The sequence below is a fragment of the Struthio camelus genome, chromosome 1 (genome assembly GCF_040807025.1).
Source record: "Struthio camelus isolate bStrCam1 chromosome 1, bStrCam1.hap1, whole genome shotgun sequence".
NCBI classification, from domain to species: domain Eukaryota; kingdom Metazoa; phylum Chordata; class Aves; order Struthioniformes; family Struthionidae; genus Struthio; species Struthio camelus.
This window is the reverse complement of record NC_090942.1, coordinates 198692753-198709109: the sequence shown is the minus strand read 5'-3', so window position 1 is coordinate 198709109 and position 16357 is coordinate 198692753. Positions and strand designations below refer to the sequence as shown.

General features: G+C 45.8%; 2 protein-coding genes across 6 annotated transcripts in view; one reads left to right on the top strand and one right to left on the bottom strand.

Moving 5' to 3' along the window:
- Positions 1-1018, top strand: part of BRCA2 (BRCA2 DNA repair associated) — a 42340-nt gene extending 41322 nt beyond the window's left edge. For all 4 annotated transcript variants that reach the window (XM_068930104.1, XM_068930105.1, XM_068930103.1 and 1 more), the window contains one exon: positions 289-1018. In XM_068930104.1, coding sequence (XP_068786205.1) covers positions 289-831 — 543 coding nt within the window. In that variant the 3' untranslated portion in view covers positions 832-1018. The remainder of the gene's footprint in view (positions 1-288) is intronic.
- On the bottom strand, positions 935-16340 carry N4BP2L1 (NEDD4 binding protein 2 like 1). 2 transcript variants are annotated; one of them, XM_068930107.1, is made up of 5 exons: positions 16156-16340; positions 8091-8215; positions 7111-7199; positions 5955-6031; positions 935-3446 (listed from the first exon to the last, which is right to left on the bottom strand). In XM_068930107.1, exons 1-5 carry the CDS (start codon positions 16287-16289, stop codon positions 3281-3283), a joined length of 591 nt encoding a protein of 196 aa, XP_068786208.1. In that variant the 5' UTR covers positions 16290-16340; the 3' UTR covers positions 935-3280. The 2 variants fall into 2 exon arrangements, with proteins under 2 accessions (XP_068786208.1, XP_068786209.1); XM_068930108.1 differs by having other exon boundaries at positions 7111-7196; positions 16156-16336.
- Between the last annotated feature and the right edge of the window lie 17 nt (positions 16341-16357).

Here is a 16357-nt window from a genome sequence, read left to right as displayed (position 1 = left end):
GGAGGTGGAAGCACCCTGATGTAAGACTAATTCCTGGAAACTAAATTTAAAAAGTCTGTAAGGAATCATTTTCTATTTTCAAACATAGTTCTAATATTTAATTCTGAAGGATTAGTGGTATATATCATTTTATTAAATATATTACTCAAATTAAAATAAATGAGACTTTAAAGATATATTGAAGTTAAGCATGGGTTTGAATGACTTGCAGTGTAGCAACTTCCTTGTGCATGCTTTATTTAACATGCTTTATTTAAATTATTTTATTTACTTATTTTTTTTAAACAGATCTCTTCTTCTAATATTGAAGTAAAGTATCATAGCCCTTTGTCAAATAGCATACCAAATTTGAAACTTATCCCACAAGGCTCAGCAAAAATATCTTCATCTGCTACTACTAATGAAGACCATCCCAAAAACAGCAAAAAGAGAAAAGCTGTGGACTTGCTCAGCCGCATACCTGCCCCTCCACCATTGACACCCATCTGTTCAACTGTTTCTCCATCTTTAAAAAAGGCATTTCAGCCTCCGCGAAGTTTGGGTTTTCAGCCTAGCAAGTCACCAAAAGAAATAAATTGGAATATCAGTCATGTCACCTCGTGTAGAAAATTGAGAGAGACTGTCCATCTTCCTGAGAATGATCTGGTTGCGGATGAAGAACTTGCGATGATTAATACACAAGCACTCATAAATACTTTACCAGAAGAAAAGAAGATTGATTGTGTAAATGAAACTAGCAGTACAATAGCTACTGATTTTTCTGATGATCTTTCACGAAAAAATAGTTCTAAATCTGCTGGGGAAGCAAATAACTCCTCAAAGCTGTGCTGAATGAGCTGAGGCTTTTCAGGACACAAAGGACGCTGAGGGCTCATTAACAGACCTCAGAAAGCTACAGAGACAAAAAAACCAAAAATGCTACTAGAGGCCTATGTACAGTGTTGTATATATTTCACATTTAAATGATTTTTACACTTTGTACATTAAATCCTGATTGTATTTAATAAAGATATATTGCAAAAGCAAAGACTAAGTGGTATTACATCTGCAAAATATAATAAATTGGAGTTGAATAATTATACATTTCCCAGACAGCTATGTATGATACAACAGACGTCAGCGTGGCTGGAGTTCTAATGACACTTTATAAGCCATTGCTTTGATTCTGATGTATTCCTAAATTACAGCACAAGCTTTTGTTTCTATCTAAAACCGTTTTGTTACCCTCTGTGAGAATGGTTGTGCTCTGTATTTACTTCTGACAGCCAAACATCTATTGGATTAGCATAGTGGAAAATAGGTGAAAGCAATTCCCTAATTCCATTATAACCAGAACGTAACACTTTAATTCTGGAATATTGCTCTTTAATTTCACTATGGTTCTCTCCATGGTTTTTTCCCCTCGTACGTCTCATACTGCTAAAAGTTTTAGAAAACAGCTATAACTGTGAAGGTTTGATTGATAGCAAAATGACATGTAAATTGATTAACAGGTTGATCCTTTGGCAGCGTTTCTAAACTACTCATTCGTAGTTCAAGGTACCACTTTGAGCCACAACATTATGGAAAGAATGATCTTACTTTAATTTCATCACTTACGAGTTCTGTCTGCCAGGAAAATATTCAAGCGCAGTACTGAGTGTTTTTATTCATTACTTTGTTCTCATTAAGCTCAACAAGTGAGACTTCTCAGAACTGGAATTTCTCTGGTAGCGAGAGAAGCTGCCCTGCAGTGGAGCTGCAGCCTCCACTGGGATTTCGCTGTCAGCCTGCCCTGTCCCGCTGCCTCCCACCAGGCCCCTGCCAAAGGCTGATGCTCCCATGGGAGGCCAGCTGGGGCGGGGACCTGGGGATGGCTCAGCGTTGTAGTGGGATCAGAGAATTGTAACGAGGGAAAAGTGGCTTCACCGCGCAACTGCTGATGTTTCTGTAAACCCTGGTGCAGTGCTGCAGGGCTAGGGTCCCTAGGCCCCCTGGTTCACAGTTATTTATGATGAAGACCCTTTAAGACACTACTACTTTAAATGCTGCTTCAGTAAAAAATTTATCCCATATATCCACTACTTTACAGAGTCCTATAGGCAGCTTTGCTTTGGTACAGTAACAGCATGATACTTCTTTATGCCTCATGTCTTCTCTGTCCACTAAACTGCTAATGAGTTACAGCTATGCCTATTCTTCTCAGTGTCTAGTGCTAGCCATCTTCGTTTCCTACTGCAAAATAAAGCACTACCATCCATCCCTTTCTACAACTGCTGTCTAATATTTCACATCTACTTTAAAAATTTGCCATTGCAAATGCTGTGTTTTAAAAGTTGCTTCCTGAGGCTTCCTCATTAGGAAATTAAAGAAAAGAAAATTAAAGTAGTTATCTTGCACTATCTCATTCATCCATCGATGTGTGGGTTCTCTTCATTTAGTCATGAAAGGAGCTGATTTCTCCCCCTACATATACATTTTTTTCCTCCTTTCTTAAGTAATTATTTTCTGCAATAGAATTTGTACTTTAGGTTATTTCAGATATTTCATAGACTTGTGTTTCAACTATTTAGAGCTGTTTTCTGTCTTACTTGCCAGATTAGCGAGCGCTAGACTAGCACTAACAGCTCCTTTAAAGAGCCTTCATATGTGGCCTTGTGTTGGGCTTGGCTGAACTCAGCCTCTTCTGCCAGCCCAAGCAGAGATGTAGACAGGGAACAGTGTTAAACCTTGTTATGGTCTTTTAGAGCTCACTTTTTTTTCTTTTTATGATTTACTTTGCCTCTCTTAAAGCTAGTAGCAACGCTCTGGACAAGCTGGAGTGGGAAGAGACAAAGGGCCACGCAGCCAGAGAAAAGGTAGCAAAATGTCAAGAAAGGACAGCTGCGCGGAGAGGTGCTTGGCCATGCAGCCTGTAATGAAAGAATTTGGGAATATCTAGTATTATCTGTTAGTGACAGATAGCTAGGTGGGAAAAAAAGAGTGATGAGCACAGCTAGCACATTTCACCATAAACGTGACTGGATTTTAGCAGAGGAAGGAGGATTGAGCAGGGGGTTACAGTTTGTAGTGGGTACAGTGAGCTTAGCTCAGTCATGCAAACCCATGAAATTATTGTCCAGTGACATTTAAGACTTGTAAGATACAAAAGTCTAATTTAGAAATACAGTAGAAAAATACAAGAATAAGACATAATTTAGAAAAATGTAAAAATCAAGATATTTATACCCTGACAATTAAAACACGTGGTGGACCCTACCCCTTAGTTAACTGGCGCAGTGTTTGCACGTGGCACGCGCGGTCACCTGCCTGAGAGGGCTGCTGGGGGGGCGCGCTGGGGACCCCCGGTGCTCCTCTCAGCTCCCCTCGGCTTTTCAGACCGAAGAACACTGTGGAAGGTAACGCCATGCTCGTATTGTTCTTTCATCCGCTGTATCTTTTGTTGAGGGACATCATGAATATTTCTTCTACAGAAGCAACGTTAATAGAAAATACAGATATTTAGTTGTCCATATATTACAGGTTATCTTAAGCGTGCTAAGGTTCCTGCTGTGTTCAGGACATCAGTCCTTAGCCCCAGCGACATTTCTAGCCCCGTTTTGCCATTGTTCATTGCCACCTACGTTTCAAAATTATTTTTGGTGACTTTGCTGAAAAACATCACCCAAAGATTTTGGTGAGCAGCCAGGCCGTGAGATGATAGCTGAATGGTTTGAAACATGGGCCAGCTAGCAAAGCACTGTGTAACAGACCTGAGTATAATATCACATGAATTTTATTGTTATTTAGTGCAACAGCCCCTCAGGCTCAGGGTGAGCTTTTACACGTCTGCAGAAAGGCAGCCACAGGCTGCAGCCAGTCCCACCTCGAGCAGGGGTCAGACCCTGCTGTGGCGGTAGCTGAGTGGGGAAACTCAGCCCAAGGTGCTCGCTGGCCTGAACTGCCAACGGCGGCTGCTGGCCAAACAGGGACTTGGGAAGCGGGGGGAGAGGAGAAGGTGGTGGGAAGGTGCATGTGCTGGAATTTGGGTTTGCCACAGAGGCTGCCCGTGCTCATGCACTGGGAGCGGCTGAGAGGGAGGGTAACAGGGTGCTCAAACATGCAGGGCTTGCCGGAGAAACCAGAAACAGCTGCAGATGCTCAATGCTTTAATGTGAATTGTTTTTCCAAAAAAAAAAAAAAAAAGTTTTTGCAGATGCTGCATAGCCTTGGGTTTTTTTTTTTGCCATTTAGCTCTTTCAAGCACCATTAGTAATTTAGCATGCAGGATGGAGTCTTTCTGGCCCTGGTGCAAGTTTGTCCTGCATCTGTATTTTTGCAGTCTTGCAGCAGGTGCTCCCTGGAGCACTCAAAAAAAAACCTTTTTTTCCTGGCAGCATTAAGGAGCCAGTCATGCAGCAGGATGAGCACCCTACTTGCAATGTGGCCGCAACTCCCTCCAGCAGTAAGTGCCCCTGTCAGTGCCCAGGGGCAGCACTCAGCACACACTTCACTGCCAGGAAAGACGCTGTGTGGCCACCCAGTCCTGGAACGAGACAGGTAACACCAAACCAACCCTTGCTCCTTCCCTCTTTGGACCTGAGCTGTGGAGATGGTAAAGGCGCTGTGCTGTCAGAGTGGTATCCTAAATCGCACCAGGGTGTGCAGGATACATAAGCAGAGCTCTGGAGAGAGTTAGCTGTGATCGCGTGGGAGACGTACATTGTTCACATCAGCTTGGGGGGCAAAAGGTTTTGGTGCCTAGGGAACCTAATACTGATGGAAATTAGGTATTGGGATGTTTGGTTGTTATCTAGAAACCCACAGCACAGACTGAAGGCTTTCGTGCACCAGAAAGCACCTTCAGTTGTCCCTGAATCACTTGCCAAAGGGCTGCCCCAAACTGACTGTCTTTCAGTCAGCTTTATTGTAGCCTGCTGCTACAATAGCTTGCAGGCTATTGTAAACCACTGACTTGTTTCAACTGATTACTAAAACAAAATACAAGTTTCCAAGTAGTTCGGCCTATAATTAAGGATTACTGGTAAAATCCGTCTCTGCAGTGCTGCCCTACACGTGTCAGCCCAGCCGCATGAGGCTAAGCTGTGGACAGCCTTGCCAGCCCTTGGCCCCAAGCCATCGGCTGCCGTGTCACGGCTCCGCTGGGGCACAGCTCTGGCATTTGTCGCCACCAAGCACATAGGAACAATCCTGATACTTGAGTAGACCTCCTAGTGGCTACAAAAGCTAAAATCAGTCCGAATGAAGTACTCATGCCCTGTTTTCTTGAGATAAGTAAGTTAGCACAGGCTAGCTGCTGGGTCTCATAGGCAGGGGTGCACGCTGTGCCGCAATGCACCTCACAGCCAGCTGGCTCCAGGCCAGGAAATTTGACTGCGTGGCTTCTGCAGTAACATAATGGTTAACCCTGCATCCACTAGCCGAGCAGCCTATTTAGAGCCATATTTGGTTACCTCTCTTACTACAATATTATGCAGAATTGATACCCACATCATATCCCTTTACATGTGTGTTTTAAGATCCTGTAGAAGGTCATTTCGTCAAAGTGCTCAATGTAGCATCCCACCATGCTACAGCAAGATAGTATTTGTTATGGTTAGCTTTTTTAAGAACAGAAATCAGGCTACTGTCTGTAGTGCCTTGACATGTCTTGCGCCCAAACACAGAAAATGCTGCTCAAATACAGAACAAAAAACAGGGTCTCTGCCTCTAGACGTTCGCAGTATAAATACATGCTTCAAGCAGGTACCTTTCCTAGTCTGCTCTTGACTGACTCCCTTCAGATCAGTCGGACTCCTTTGGGGCTGAGCTCACTGCAGAGCAGGTACTGAGTAACAGGCCTATTCCACAGTTCTTCTGTTGTCCTCTACTAGGTTATTTTCTAGGATATATAAAGAGGAAGAATGCCAACCTTTCTCCAGAGCACATTAATAAAATGAGAAACTCCCTGCTGAATCAAAGAGAGAAAGAGATACCTTGCCAGTTCTTGAACATTGAACTTCCAGGGTGTATCTGGTTCTCGGAATAGAACTTCATAGCTATTTTCACGGGCCTGAAGAAGCACACAGAAGTTTTAGCTGAAGACGGATGGCTGCTGAGTCCAGGGGTAGCTGGTCTTCCTGACTGTGAGCGCCACCCTGAGATTTTAGCTGGCCAAGAAGAGAAGTGTCACATCCTGCCAGGAGCCACAAGCAAGGAGATAACCACGACTCCCACCAAGGCTGTGGGCTGAGTCCCAGCTAGCTCATGTCTTCTTACATCAAGGGATTTGAGTTCCCAGCAAACCTCAGCATAGCCCCTGGCTATGTAATGCAATCACTTGACTGTTTTTGCTTTTGGATTTTTTTTTTTTGAGGGATGGGAGGGTTGCTCTCTGAGGAACTTAGAGAGTACCAGAAAGAAGGCAGGGAACTCTGCTGACCTTTTTACATTTTGTCCACCTCTGGCTGAGATTTTTCACTTGCTATATAGTCACCCACAAGCATTCAAAATGTCTGCCTCCACAGTGACAAGTCTAGGCTTTGCAGCACTGCTATTAACATGTGCCTCTTTCGGGCTTCATAAAAACTATACCTAGTTACACATTTCTTAACTGGCAAGACCATAACCCAAGACCCTATAGGTGTACACGAGTGTGAGGTTGGCACTGACATTATGAAACTGTACTAAAAACATTGCCAATAAATGCCATCCCTGCCAGAATCACTGAAAAGTGATACAAATGCATCCTCAGAGACATTTTATTGTGTACTTTTTACAAGTCCTAAACTAAAACTATAAATCATATTTTGACATATTTGTTAACTAATAATTTTGCAACTATTAAATTCATGTTGCTAGTGGGGAAAGGGATGAGAGCCTGATTGCCAAGAAGTTACAGGGCAAGATCAATGACTTAATCTTTTGGGGTCATTTTGCTTCTGCGCCATTATACAGCTGACTAGACAAAACAAGGACACTGACATCTCTTTTCTTACTTCTTCACAGTATCAATGATTATTAACTATAATTAAAGAACTAAGGGAAAGTGGAAGTAATTATTTTTAGCCATGGTAAGAACCCTTTCCATCAGATTGCCTCTTAAATGTCATAGCTGAGCATGTAAAAGCAATAAATCATAGCTTTCCCTACCATCATCACATACGGCTTCATTTCCCAAGCATGGATGTTGGTATTATCAATAATAACCAGGCTTTTCCCATTCTTCATTGCTTTGTCTGCTGTAAAGCAACACATTAAGTAAAGCTAAAGCATATTAAATAACAGACTGATCCAGTTTTTACTAGGCCCCGGTGTCCTTTTTTCTGCCCGCTCCTAGCGCACTTGGCTCCCGACCGTGACGTGGGTTTTCACCCACCGCCCAAACGCAAGCACGAGACAGTAAATCAGCCTGCACTTTCCCAAAGGGTATTACACAGCCAGTGGCTGCGCTCAGCGGTAAGATTGGAAATGCCTGCAGACCACGCTTACAGGCCCACGAGCACTAGGTAGCTACAACAGGCATCACTGACTGTCATCTGCAGAAGATGCCTGCTCCGTGATCTCAGCGTGTGTTTGCCGTTTCCACGGGGGAGTTCAGCGCGCAGCCGCAGAAGCATGTTATGCTTTTCTCTCAGAAATACAGAACTGGATTGTTTCATTCTCAGACTTGTAATTAAGTTTGCAGGTTTCCTCCTGGACATCGCTAGCAGCTCACCGTAGCACCCACTTCCGAGCGGGGATCGGCACCGGAGAAGCTGCACGCCGAACTGCAACGTGCCAACCGAGAGCGGTACTGAGCCGCTGCTGGGCTGGTGGTGCTGGCATGCCACCTGCTGTCACCAAGCTTCAGTTCCCTACTATTCACTGCTCTACTTTCTAAAATGATATCTATCACGAATCTTTGTTCATTTCTGAATTTCGCTCTTTCGTGCTATAAATTCCGACATTGTAAATAACTTTTTTTAACCAGTAACCCATGAACGTCAGTGGATGATGCACTCCAAATTTACCTTCCCAGAGTGTTGCTATATTATACGTCACTACTTTGAGATACTTTATTTTGGGGGCTAAGTTTATGGACAGACTGAAGGTAAAACTGCGCTGAGAAAACCCGGCTGCCCGTCAGTCACCTCTCGTTTGGTTCCATTTGTGCGCGTCCTCCAGGAAGTCGTGCTCAAAGACGTACACGCCGTTTCTGCTAAAGAAGTCATCGGTACTAAGAACTACAGCGTTGGGGTTGTCACGTTTCAGTTGTCTGAAAAAAAAAGAAGAAAGAAAGAAGGACGAGCACATACTAGCGTGCCCCTTTAGAAGAGGACATAAGTCGAGAGCCATACAAACGCTCTGCAGCGTTGCACAGCGCCTCGTTTTGAAAACCCAGCTTAAAGAGAACGGGAAATAACATAATCGGCAGAGGGACATAGAGGAGGGCAAGAACGGAGCTTAAAGGCATGATGTTCTTCATTCCTTCAGTTCAGCAACCTATAATGGAGTACCAATATGCGAGTCCTGAATCATATCGATTAATAAATTCAATTTTCTTTTGGAGTTAGCTGAAAAGGGATGATTGATTGATTGTAAATAACCAAGCAGATACTGATAATCTGATGGAAGCTACTCTCCAAAGACAATCTGATGACAGGAGTTTCGCTAGAGAGATTTTCGACGTGGCACAGGGCAACCCCCTGGCTCCTAACGGCCGACGCGTCCCGCGCAGACGCTCCTCGGGGCCCGGGAGCTGCCGGGAGAGTGGTGCTGCAGTGAGCCAGGCGCATCGTGGTGAGCCAGCTGGCCGCCTTTCGGACACGTGGGGACCGGCGGTAGGAAGCGAAAACACTCCTTTGGTTGTGACTTAAATCTGAAGCATTCCTCCACCAGTCCTTAGAGGGTACAAAAAAAAAAAATCTTAATGCAAGATGGGGTTCCCATTTGCATGGTTGGGTGCCGACTTACTGGTGTCCACAGATGGAGCTGTCTCTCTCCTCAGCCCTAGGAGCACTGGGAGGAGGGCGACAAGGACAAGGAGGACGAGGAGGAGGAGGAGGAGGACGAGGACAAGGACAAGGATGGTGACAATGAAGGAGGCACTCTCTCCAACAAGTTGGGGTGAGCCTGCTGTGTCACCTCGCTCCTCTCATTCCCCCTCAGCCCAAAACAGCACTGGAAAAGAAAATCAAGCCAATGCAGAAAACTCGTGCCTCTCGGCCGTGCCCGCGCCTGCCCCGCTCTCTCACACCACCCCATGGTCTTAGTCCCTGTGACTCATTTTAACTTCTCTGATAAAACGTTTCTCTTCCACCCCGATAAGCTGCAAAAAACAAGTATGTCTCAATGTCTGATCGAATTGAGCAACAGCAAGGGAAAAGGCCCCTCGAGGTTATCTGCAAACAGACGGGCAGACCAACAGACGAAGTTTAACTCTCTCGTCCCGAGTTCTGCTCTCTTCATTCACTTACTAATTTGATCCCAACCTGCCTGCTAGCAGCAATTCCTCACCAGTACTGCACGCTGCTTTTAGCTGAAGAAACATCCGCTTCTGGCTTGGTAACTTCCCCTGGGACTTCTCTCGGCTGATTAATGAACATTATTTTGGGGCAGTAAGTGCCGCCGAGAGCACAGACTCCGCTGCCGACCGGCTGGCCAGGGCTGACCTTGCAGTCCTGTGCTGGGGCCACTAAATCCCCTATCAGTTAGTGGCTACAAGCAGTTATCTTCCAGCACTGAAAAGATGTTTATTCACATAATTACTTCTGGGCAAAGGGAGCAAACAAAAGGCATGTTGCAAAGTGCTGGCAAACAGTCAGACTGTTCTCACATTAATTTTGGTCCCAGGCAAAGAACTCTTATCATGGAAAGCAGTGAACACCCACCACATTACCTCTTGACTCTTGTGGTGATAAATATTTAGCTCTCAATATAACTCAGCACCTTACCTTTCCCTCTGTTTTACCTACCTACATCACAACCTCTAAAAAATTAGTTGTGCTAAAATATTTATAGTCCCTTTAACTACTAATAAGCACATTAAATTGTGCTTATTAATAAAAGAGTCCAAGATGTTTATTTTCTTGCCCAATGTTCCTTTCCTCTAAAATTTTTCTCAATCAGGACAATTTTTAATAATTACTTTCTTAGCATATGCCTTACTATTTAATTTCTAGCACTTACTTAGACATACATTTTCATGAAGGCTTTGATAATAATCCTTTAAGCAATCTATGCATGCATGCTGTGCATGTGATGGATTATCTGTAAACTCAGCCTACTACCTTCACATCACTGGTTTTTAAAGTAGAGAGATAAAACTTATGCTTCAACAGAAGAAAAGTACGGCACAAACGGTGTTAAAAATTGTGAATCACTGTCACATTTGCTTTTTTTCCTACTAAGCAAGTGAGTGCCTACTAACAGCAAGGGAAGAGAACATTAAATAGGAAAAATATGATGCTTTACTTTCTGCTTGTTTTGCTGTGTTTACATCTGGCTTTTTAAAGCAACTAAATTGACACCAAAGTTTTCAAGTGCTTTCTGTAATCCTCTACGGATCATGAAGTCAGCAAAAATTCTGCATTTCTTGCCTCTTAAAACATCAACAGGCACCCAAACCTCTTTAGCATTTTCCTTGTGACTCTAGACAGCTAGGATCTACAAAGAACAAGTTGGTTTGCTTAGAAGAGAGGTTTTACTGCATCGCATTGGAATCCTAATCACTCTGCAAAATAAAAATGCCTATATTTTGGCAAAATTTACAGCAGCAGTTTAAAGATGGGAGGACTTGTGATCAGTGTTGCTTATTAATAAATTTTGAGCAGCTCAATAAAAAGAAAATTACCTATTGCAGTCAGATCAGTAAGTGTCAAACTATACTAAGGAGGAAAAGAAATCTCACTGCAAGATCAAAGGATACTTATCAGATATGTTAACATTACAAAAAAAAAAAAAAGAAAGCAATGCATCGCGATAAACAGTATCTACGAAAGGTCCAGTGTTAATTTATCTCTGTGGGATATTTAATTGCACAGCTCTCTGTCTTGCTGTAGTTATAAAACGTGCCATGTTATACATCTTGCTAAACACAAGTTTGCTGCTGGACTGCAGAAAAAAAGAAGGATTGAGGGAAAGGGAGATGTTTCCTCTCTTGCAATAAATCTGCCAGAACCCTTCCCCCCTCCTTTCCCATTTCCCCTTCCCCAAGGGGAGGCAGACTGTACGCCAGGTAACACCCCATTAGACGGCCTGATACAGCTGGGGTTAAAAAAAAAAAAAAAGGTCTTAAATGCTTCTGGTTTTCTTCAGCTCTGACAAAAAAAGCAGCAAAATTCATGCTTCTGCTGCTGGAAACCATAAGCGCTCAGAAGGGTGAAGCGGTGGAGGGGCACAGGCTCGGCCACCTGCCCGCCGACGGCAGCGGCAGCCTCGGGGCACCGGGATTCGGCCAGGCAGCGTGGCTCCTCGGCCGGCGCTGGCGCGCTGTTTCACCCTAGCCATGCTTTGGATGGTTGGTATGACCAACAAATGAGAAACATAGTCCTTCTGCTGACTACACCTAATTGTGCTTCCATTTGTGCTTCTATAGTAGCACTGTAAGAATCGTATCGCTGGATAGACAGGTGTTTCTAAAGTCTCTTAAGTTATTAATCTGAGCACCTGTTCCCATGATGTATACAGTTTTTAAGTCTCCCTTTTTATTAACAATATACTCAGTGCCTTCAAATTATAGTTTCGAATTTTAACTACATGTATTTCTGCCCTCATAGATAACAAACTAATTATCCAAGATTTCAGCGAGCTGGATGCAAGTAGAGTACTTAGGAGAAGTCTCCAAGATCACTAATAATGTTATTGGAGAAAAAAAATCCATAATTTCTACCAGAAAATATGAAGGTAAATGAATTTTCAAGATAAAATTTACTTCTAATTTAGCAGAGATCATAACGTTTATGCAATAAGACTGCATTGAACTACTTATTCTGGTAACTCTCCCTAATGTAAGGCATTCCCACGGCATCTGAAAAGCAGAAAATCAGACCTGTGAGATCTGAACACCTGCATGGCACCATTAGCTGCCTGTAGTATTTGGACAACTGCTAGTGCCCTGGAGACTTTGGCCTGGTGCAAGGCCACCAGCCAATTGCTGCGGTGTTGCAGCCCGCTCCTAGGGCGCCTGTCTCGCCTGCTGGGATCAGCGCAGCGGCTGTATGTTGCAGAGCAACAGGCTGCACGTCAGGTTTGGTAAACACATTATTCAGGAGAATGCCCTGAAGCTTAGGGCGTTTTGTGTACCTGGTTAAATGTCTGCAACACGTTACCACCTGGAAACATGAGCTAGTAGGTAAAGCCCATAACACGCGTCAGAGCAGGGGCCGTGCAGGGCATTAAGGATCCTGGGAACAGCAGCGGGGCTGGACAGAGGGCTGGAAGCCTGGGCAGGAGCTGGACAAACAGAGCGGAGAGACCTGGAGAAGCCACAGTTCACACCAAGCAGCGGTTCCTCAGTGCCCATGTAATTTTTTCCCCCCTGTTTCTTAGTCATCTCTTCTATGAGATTGCTCGCTCCATGCTTCATAAGCTCCATGCTTCACCTCAAGTGATAAATCAACAGCAGTTCTTGAAAAGTTGTACATTATTCTATTAATATATAAAGGGAAAACTGACCAGTCTGCTCTGGTTGTTTGATCAGGCCTCATATTTGGGCAAAACGACTAGCTAGAGAGGGCTACGTGTTACACAAGTTGTGTATCACAGCAATACGTTGCTTACGAGCTGGAAATACAGCCGCTGTGCAATGGAGAAACTGTCTGTTCAGGCATCAGGTATGAGCTTTATGCAGCTCCTTTGATTTTCAGAGATGTTTTCTGGAAGCTGTACCCACTCTGTCTTCTCAGATAACCATCAAGCCTTCCAAGTAGTCTTGCCCCAGCTTGATCAGGAAGGATGTACTGTGAAGCTGGGGGGACGTGCTGAGGCGGAGGGTGCTGCACGCACTTCCAGTGGAGGCGCTTAAGAGATGCACCTCCGAGCTGCCCTCTTCCACTCCACGCTTCTGCTGCTGGCAACGCCGGGTGAGCAGGCAGAGGGAGCCACTTCAGATCACCTAATAACAGGTAATTCAAGGAAGAGTATCCTTAACCGTGAGAGTAATTGGAGAGGTAAGGGGCCTTGGTGTGTTGACTCCTCCTTCTGCCCTACCACGTTCCTCACCGCCTTTACCAGAGACTGAAAACAGCAATGTATTGCTTACACACACAGCAAAAGGCCACCACTCTGCTGAGGCCCAGGACAGGGGATTCGGCTCCACCAGACGTGGGCGCTGACAGCAGCAGGGTGGCGACCAGGTTACGCCAGGTTGTACACAGCTTTCCTCTTCCTATTTTTCTGGCAGGAAGAGACTCTGTAGCTGTAAAGACATCCAGAACGAGAGAACCCCCCAAAAAGGGGGGAGGGGGTAAAAACCTTGCCTTAGATTCATGGAGAATGAAATAAGCAAAATCCTGAGGGAAAAAAATGGCACCATAACAACTGCTGACTACTAGGGGGTATAAAAGACTGTCCAAAAACCAGCTTGTCATCACCAACCCAGAGGAACCCAGGAGATACAATGGGGACGCGACTGCTGAAGCTCCTTGTCCTCTCCGACTTGCCAGCCCCTCTGGGCAAAGGTGTCTTGGTGCTTGCAAAAATAATTGTCTCCTCCCTCCAAAAGTCGTATATTGAGTTTTGTTATACTAGTTTTCTACAACCACAGGCCAAGGAAATGCCTCCAGAGCTGCCTGCTGTCTTTCTACTGGGGCAATCAGATATATTGCTTTCTTCAGCTGGGTGAATCCTTCAACCCGGACTCAGGTTCATTCCCTGAAGTGAACTGGACTTGACAGCGTGGTCCAACAAACACTCGTATGGGCTCAAGCGAGCACAATTTATGAGCAGGGATAGCAGGGAGGGGAAAATAAGTCAGCATAAACCCTTAAAAGAGGCACCATCCGCTTTCTGTTTTCTCAGTGTTTTAAAATGACAACGCTCCCCGTTTGCCTTTCCTCCGCTGCAGCTGCCTGGGCACAGCCAAGCTGCATGGCGCACTACCCGCAGCCACAGCCCTCCGCTTGCACGCAACGAGCTGCAGGAGCTGCACCATGAACCATGAGCTTTTCAGCATGGGGCTGGTTTTCCTAGGAAAGGGTGGAAATTGTAGTTGTAACAGAAAGGGCAGAAAGATAGAAACAGAGAAGCCACTCCAGATGCTCTTTAGGACTCAGCTAAACTGGTTTATGCTGTGATACACCTAACACCTCCTGCACAGCCATGGGCACACGCAGCAGCTGATGTGGCAAGTCTACCTCAGCCAGAGCTGAGCCCACCGAGCCCACCAGTGTCTTTCAGTAAATTTGGTAGTCAAGCCAATTACATAACTGTAATTATGTTTTAAGAAACACGTGCAAAATGATCACAAATGCAATTGTGTTTCTAGCTGTCTTTCTAGGTGCTGTTAAACAGACTTATTTCAAAAATATTGTTTTGTTACCAATGAAGACATCTGCCTGTGTGCACAGCTTTCCCTTGGTATAGCTTGCTTACCACTCTACAACTAACACCACCAGAAAGTGCATAATGTGGGATGTGGGAAGAGCAAATCTCCAAATTTGTTTGGCACAGCTGCTTTTTTATAATCTAGCCAGAATTAATGGAGAGGCACTACACACAGTTTTTAGAACTGCCCTTTGAGTCAAGTACTGAATGTAATGAATTAACGCATCACCTCTGTCCTTTCCAGGAGCTGGATGCAGAATGAGACGCTCACACGTTCATCTCCCATGGGACTAAAACAAGCCTTACAACTTATTGTAAAAGTCTGTCATTGTGTGTTTTAACCTAAAAAACACTGGAAAGTCAGTTATTTGTACCTGTGGAGGATATGTCCCTGGATCATGAAGTTCTCACTGCACTGTGAGGGGACCCAAGTGCCTCTGAAAGAGATGAGGCCTGTACTTGCACCGCCTCTTTAGGCGGTCTCTTTAGGGAGACACGTATTTCGGGTTTCACTAAAAACAGTGTCGATAAGTGCATTACTTAGTCTTACAGAACTTGGGAGGCAGAAGGCACTGTTTTACAGAAAGTAAGGTACTGAAAACAGGAACTAGCACAGCTTAGTGCACTGTGGGGTTTTATACTGCCACGTCTTGCAGCAGAGCCCTGCCTACAAAAACATCAGCCAAGTCCTAAAAGAGCTTGTGTACGCTGCTAGCACTTGGGTCTTCCTCAACAGAGGCTGAAAACTTGAAGGAAGGATGTGGGGAATATGGGAGGTTGATTTTTCCTCTTTTTGTGGACAGTGGGTGGCACTGGGGGTTTTGGGATACCCGATTTCACAGGTTGTGGCTATGCTGTGTCGCACTGCCTGCGGCCCCGTCTCCCAGCAATCCCCTCAGAGGCGTTTCTGTCTGTACGTTTTTTTTTAATCAGTTTTTCAGAGCTGTCTGAAAGAGGAACGGTCTCTTCTGCCTTTCCATTTTATCCACCGCTCCTGGTCTGACGAGAAGCACTAGCCATCATGAAAATACAAATCATCGTTCTCGCCCACCTTCGTCACCAGCGAGGGGAGGTGCTTGACCGCGGCTGTGACAAACCGGCAAGCAGCCCAGGGTACACATACCAGCCTGGTGTTTGGTACAGAAGAGCATAAAAAAAAAAAAAAACAAATAAAAGATACCGTGCGTTGAGTCACACCGGGAACACACCTTTTGGCGCCGACCGCTCAGAACAAGGTACGCCGTCCTGTGGGTAACCCATACTCAAAGCGGTCACTTGTAGCCTAAGGAATTGAACTTAGGACTGTTTCGGATGACAGCGGAAACTATGGTTTCTAGATGACTGGGCTTACACAAGGTTTCGACAAGGCACTTCCTTGACGGCGACAGCAACCAGCCCGGCAGCTTGCCGAGTCGGTTGTCCCATGCCCTCCCTGCAGCCCTTTCCGAGGAGCGTATCTCAGCGCCCCGCTCCGGGCAGCAGCGAGGTGCGCCAGCCGCTCGGCGAACCGCGCACCGGCCTCTTCCTCTCCTACCGTTTCTCGTCGCCCCTCACGCAGCTCCTGCACCCCGGCGTTTAAACCCGCAGCCGCCGGGCGCCAGCGGCACCGGGCCGAGGGGGGCTGCCCGCAGCCCGGGGCGGCGGCAGCGGCGGGGCCGGCCGGCCCCTTACCTGGCCAGCGTGCTCTTCCCGGAGCCGGGCAGGCCCCGCAGCAGGACGAGGGTTTTGCCGAAGCGGCGGCGGCGGGGAGGGGGCCGGGGCTGCAGGCTGAGCCCCCCGAGGGCGCGGAGCAGCCGCTCCTCCATGCGATCCCGCGGCTCGGCGCGGCGGGGGCGGCCCCGCCGGCAGCGCCCGCCCCGGCCCGGCCCCGCCG

Bases quoted from the DNA above. Each gene is read 5' to 3' on its own strand.
- N4BP2L1 (XM_068930107.1), bottom strand. From the start codon at position 16,289: ATGGAGGAGCGGCTGCTCCGCGCCCTCGGGGGGCTCAGCCTGCAGCCC. The intron at 8,216-16,155 runs GTAAGGGGCCGG...TTTTTTTTTCAG, and splicing joins GGGAAGAGCACGCTGGCCAG to ACAACTGAAACGTGACAACC. The intron at 3,447-5,954 runs GTATCTCTTTCT...TTGCTTCTGTAG, and splicing joins AATGTTCAAGAACTGGCAAG to AAGAAATATTCATGATGTCC.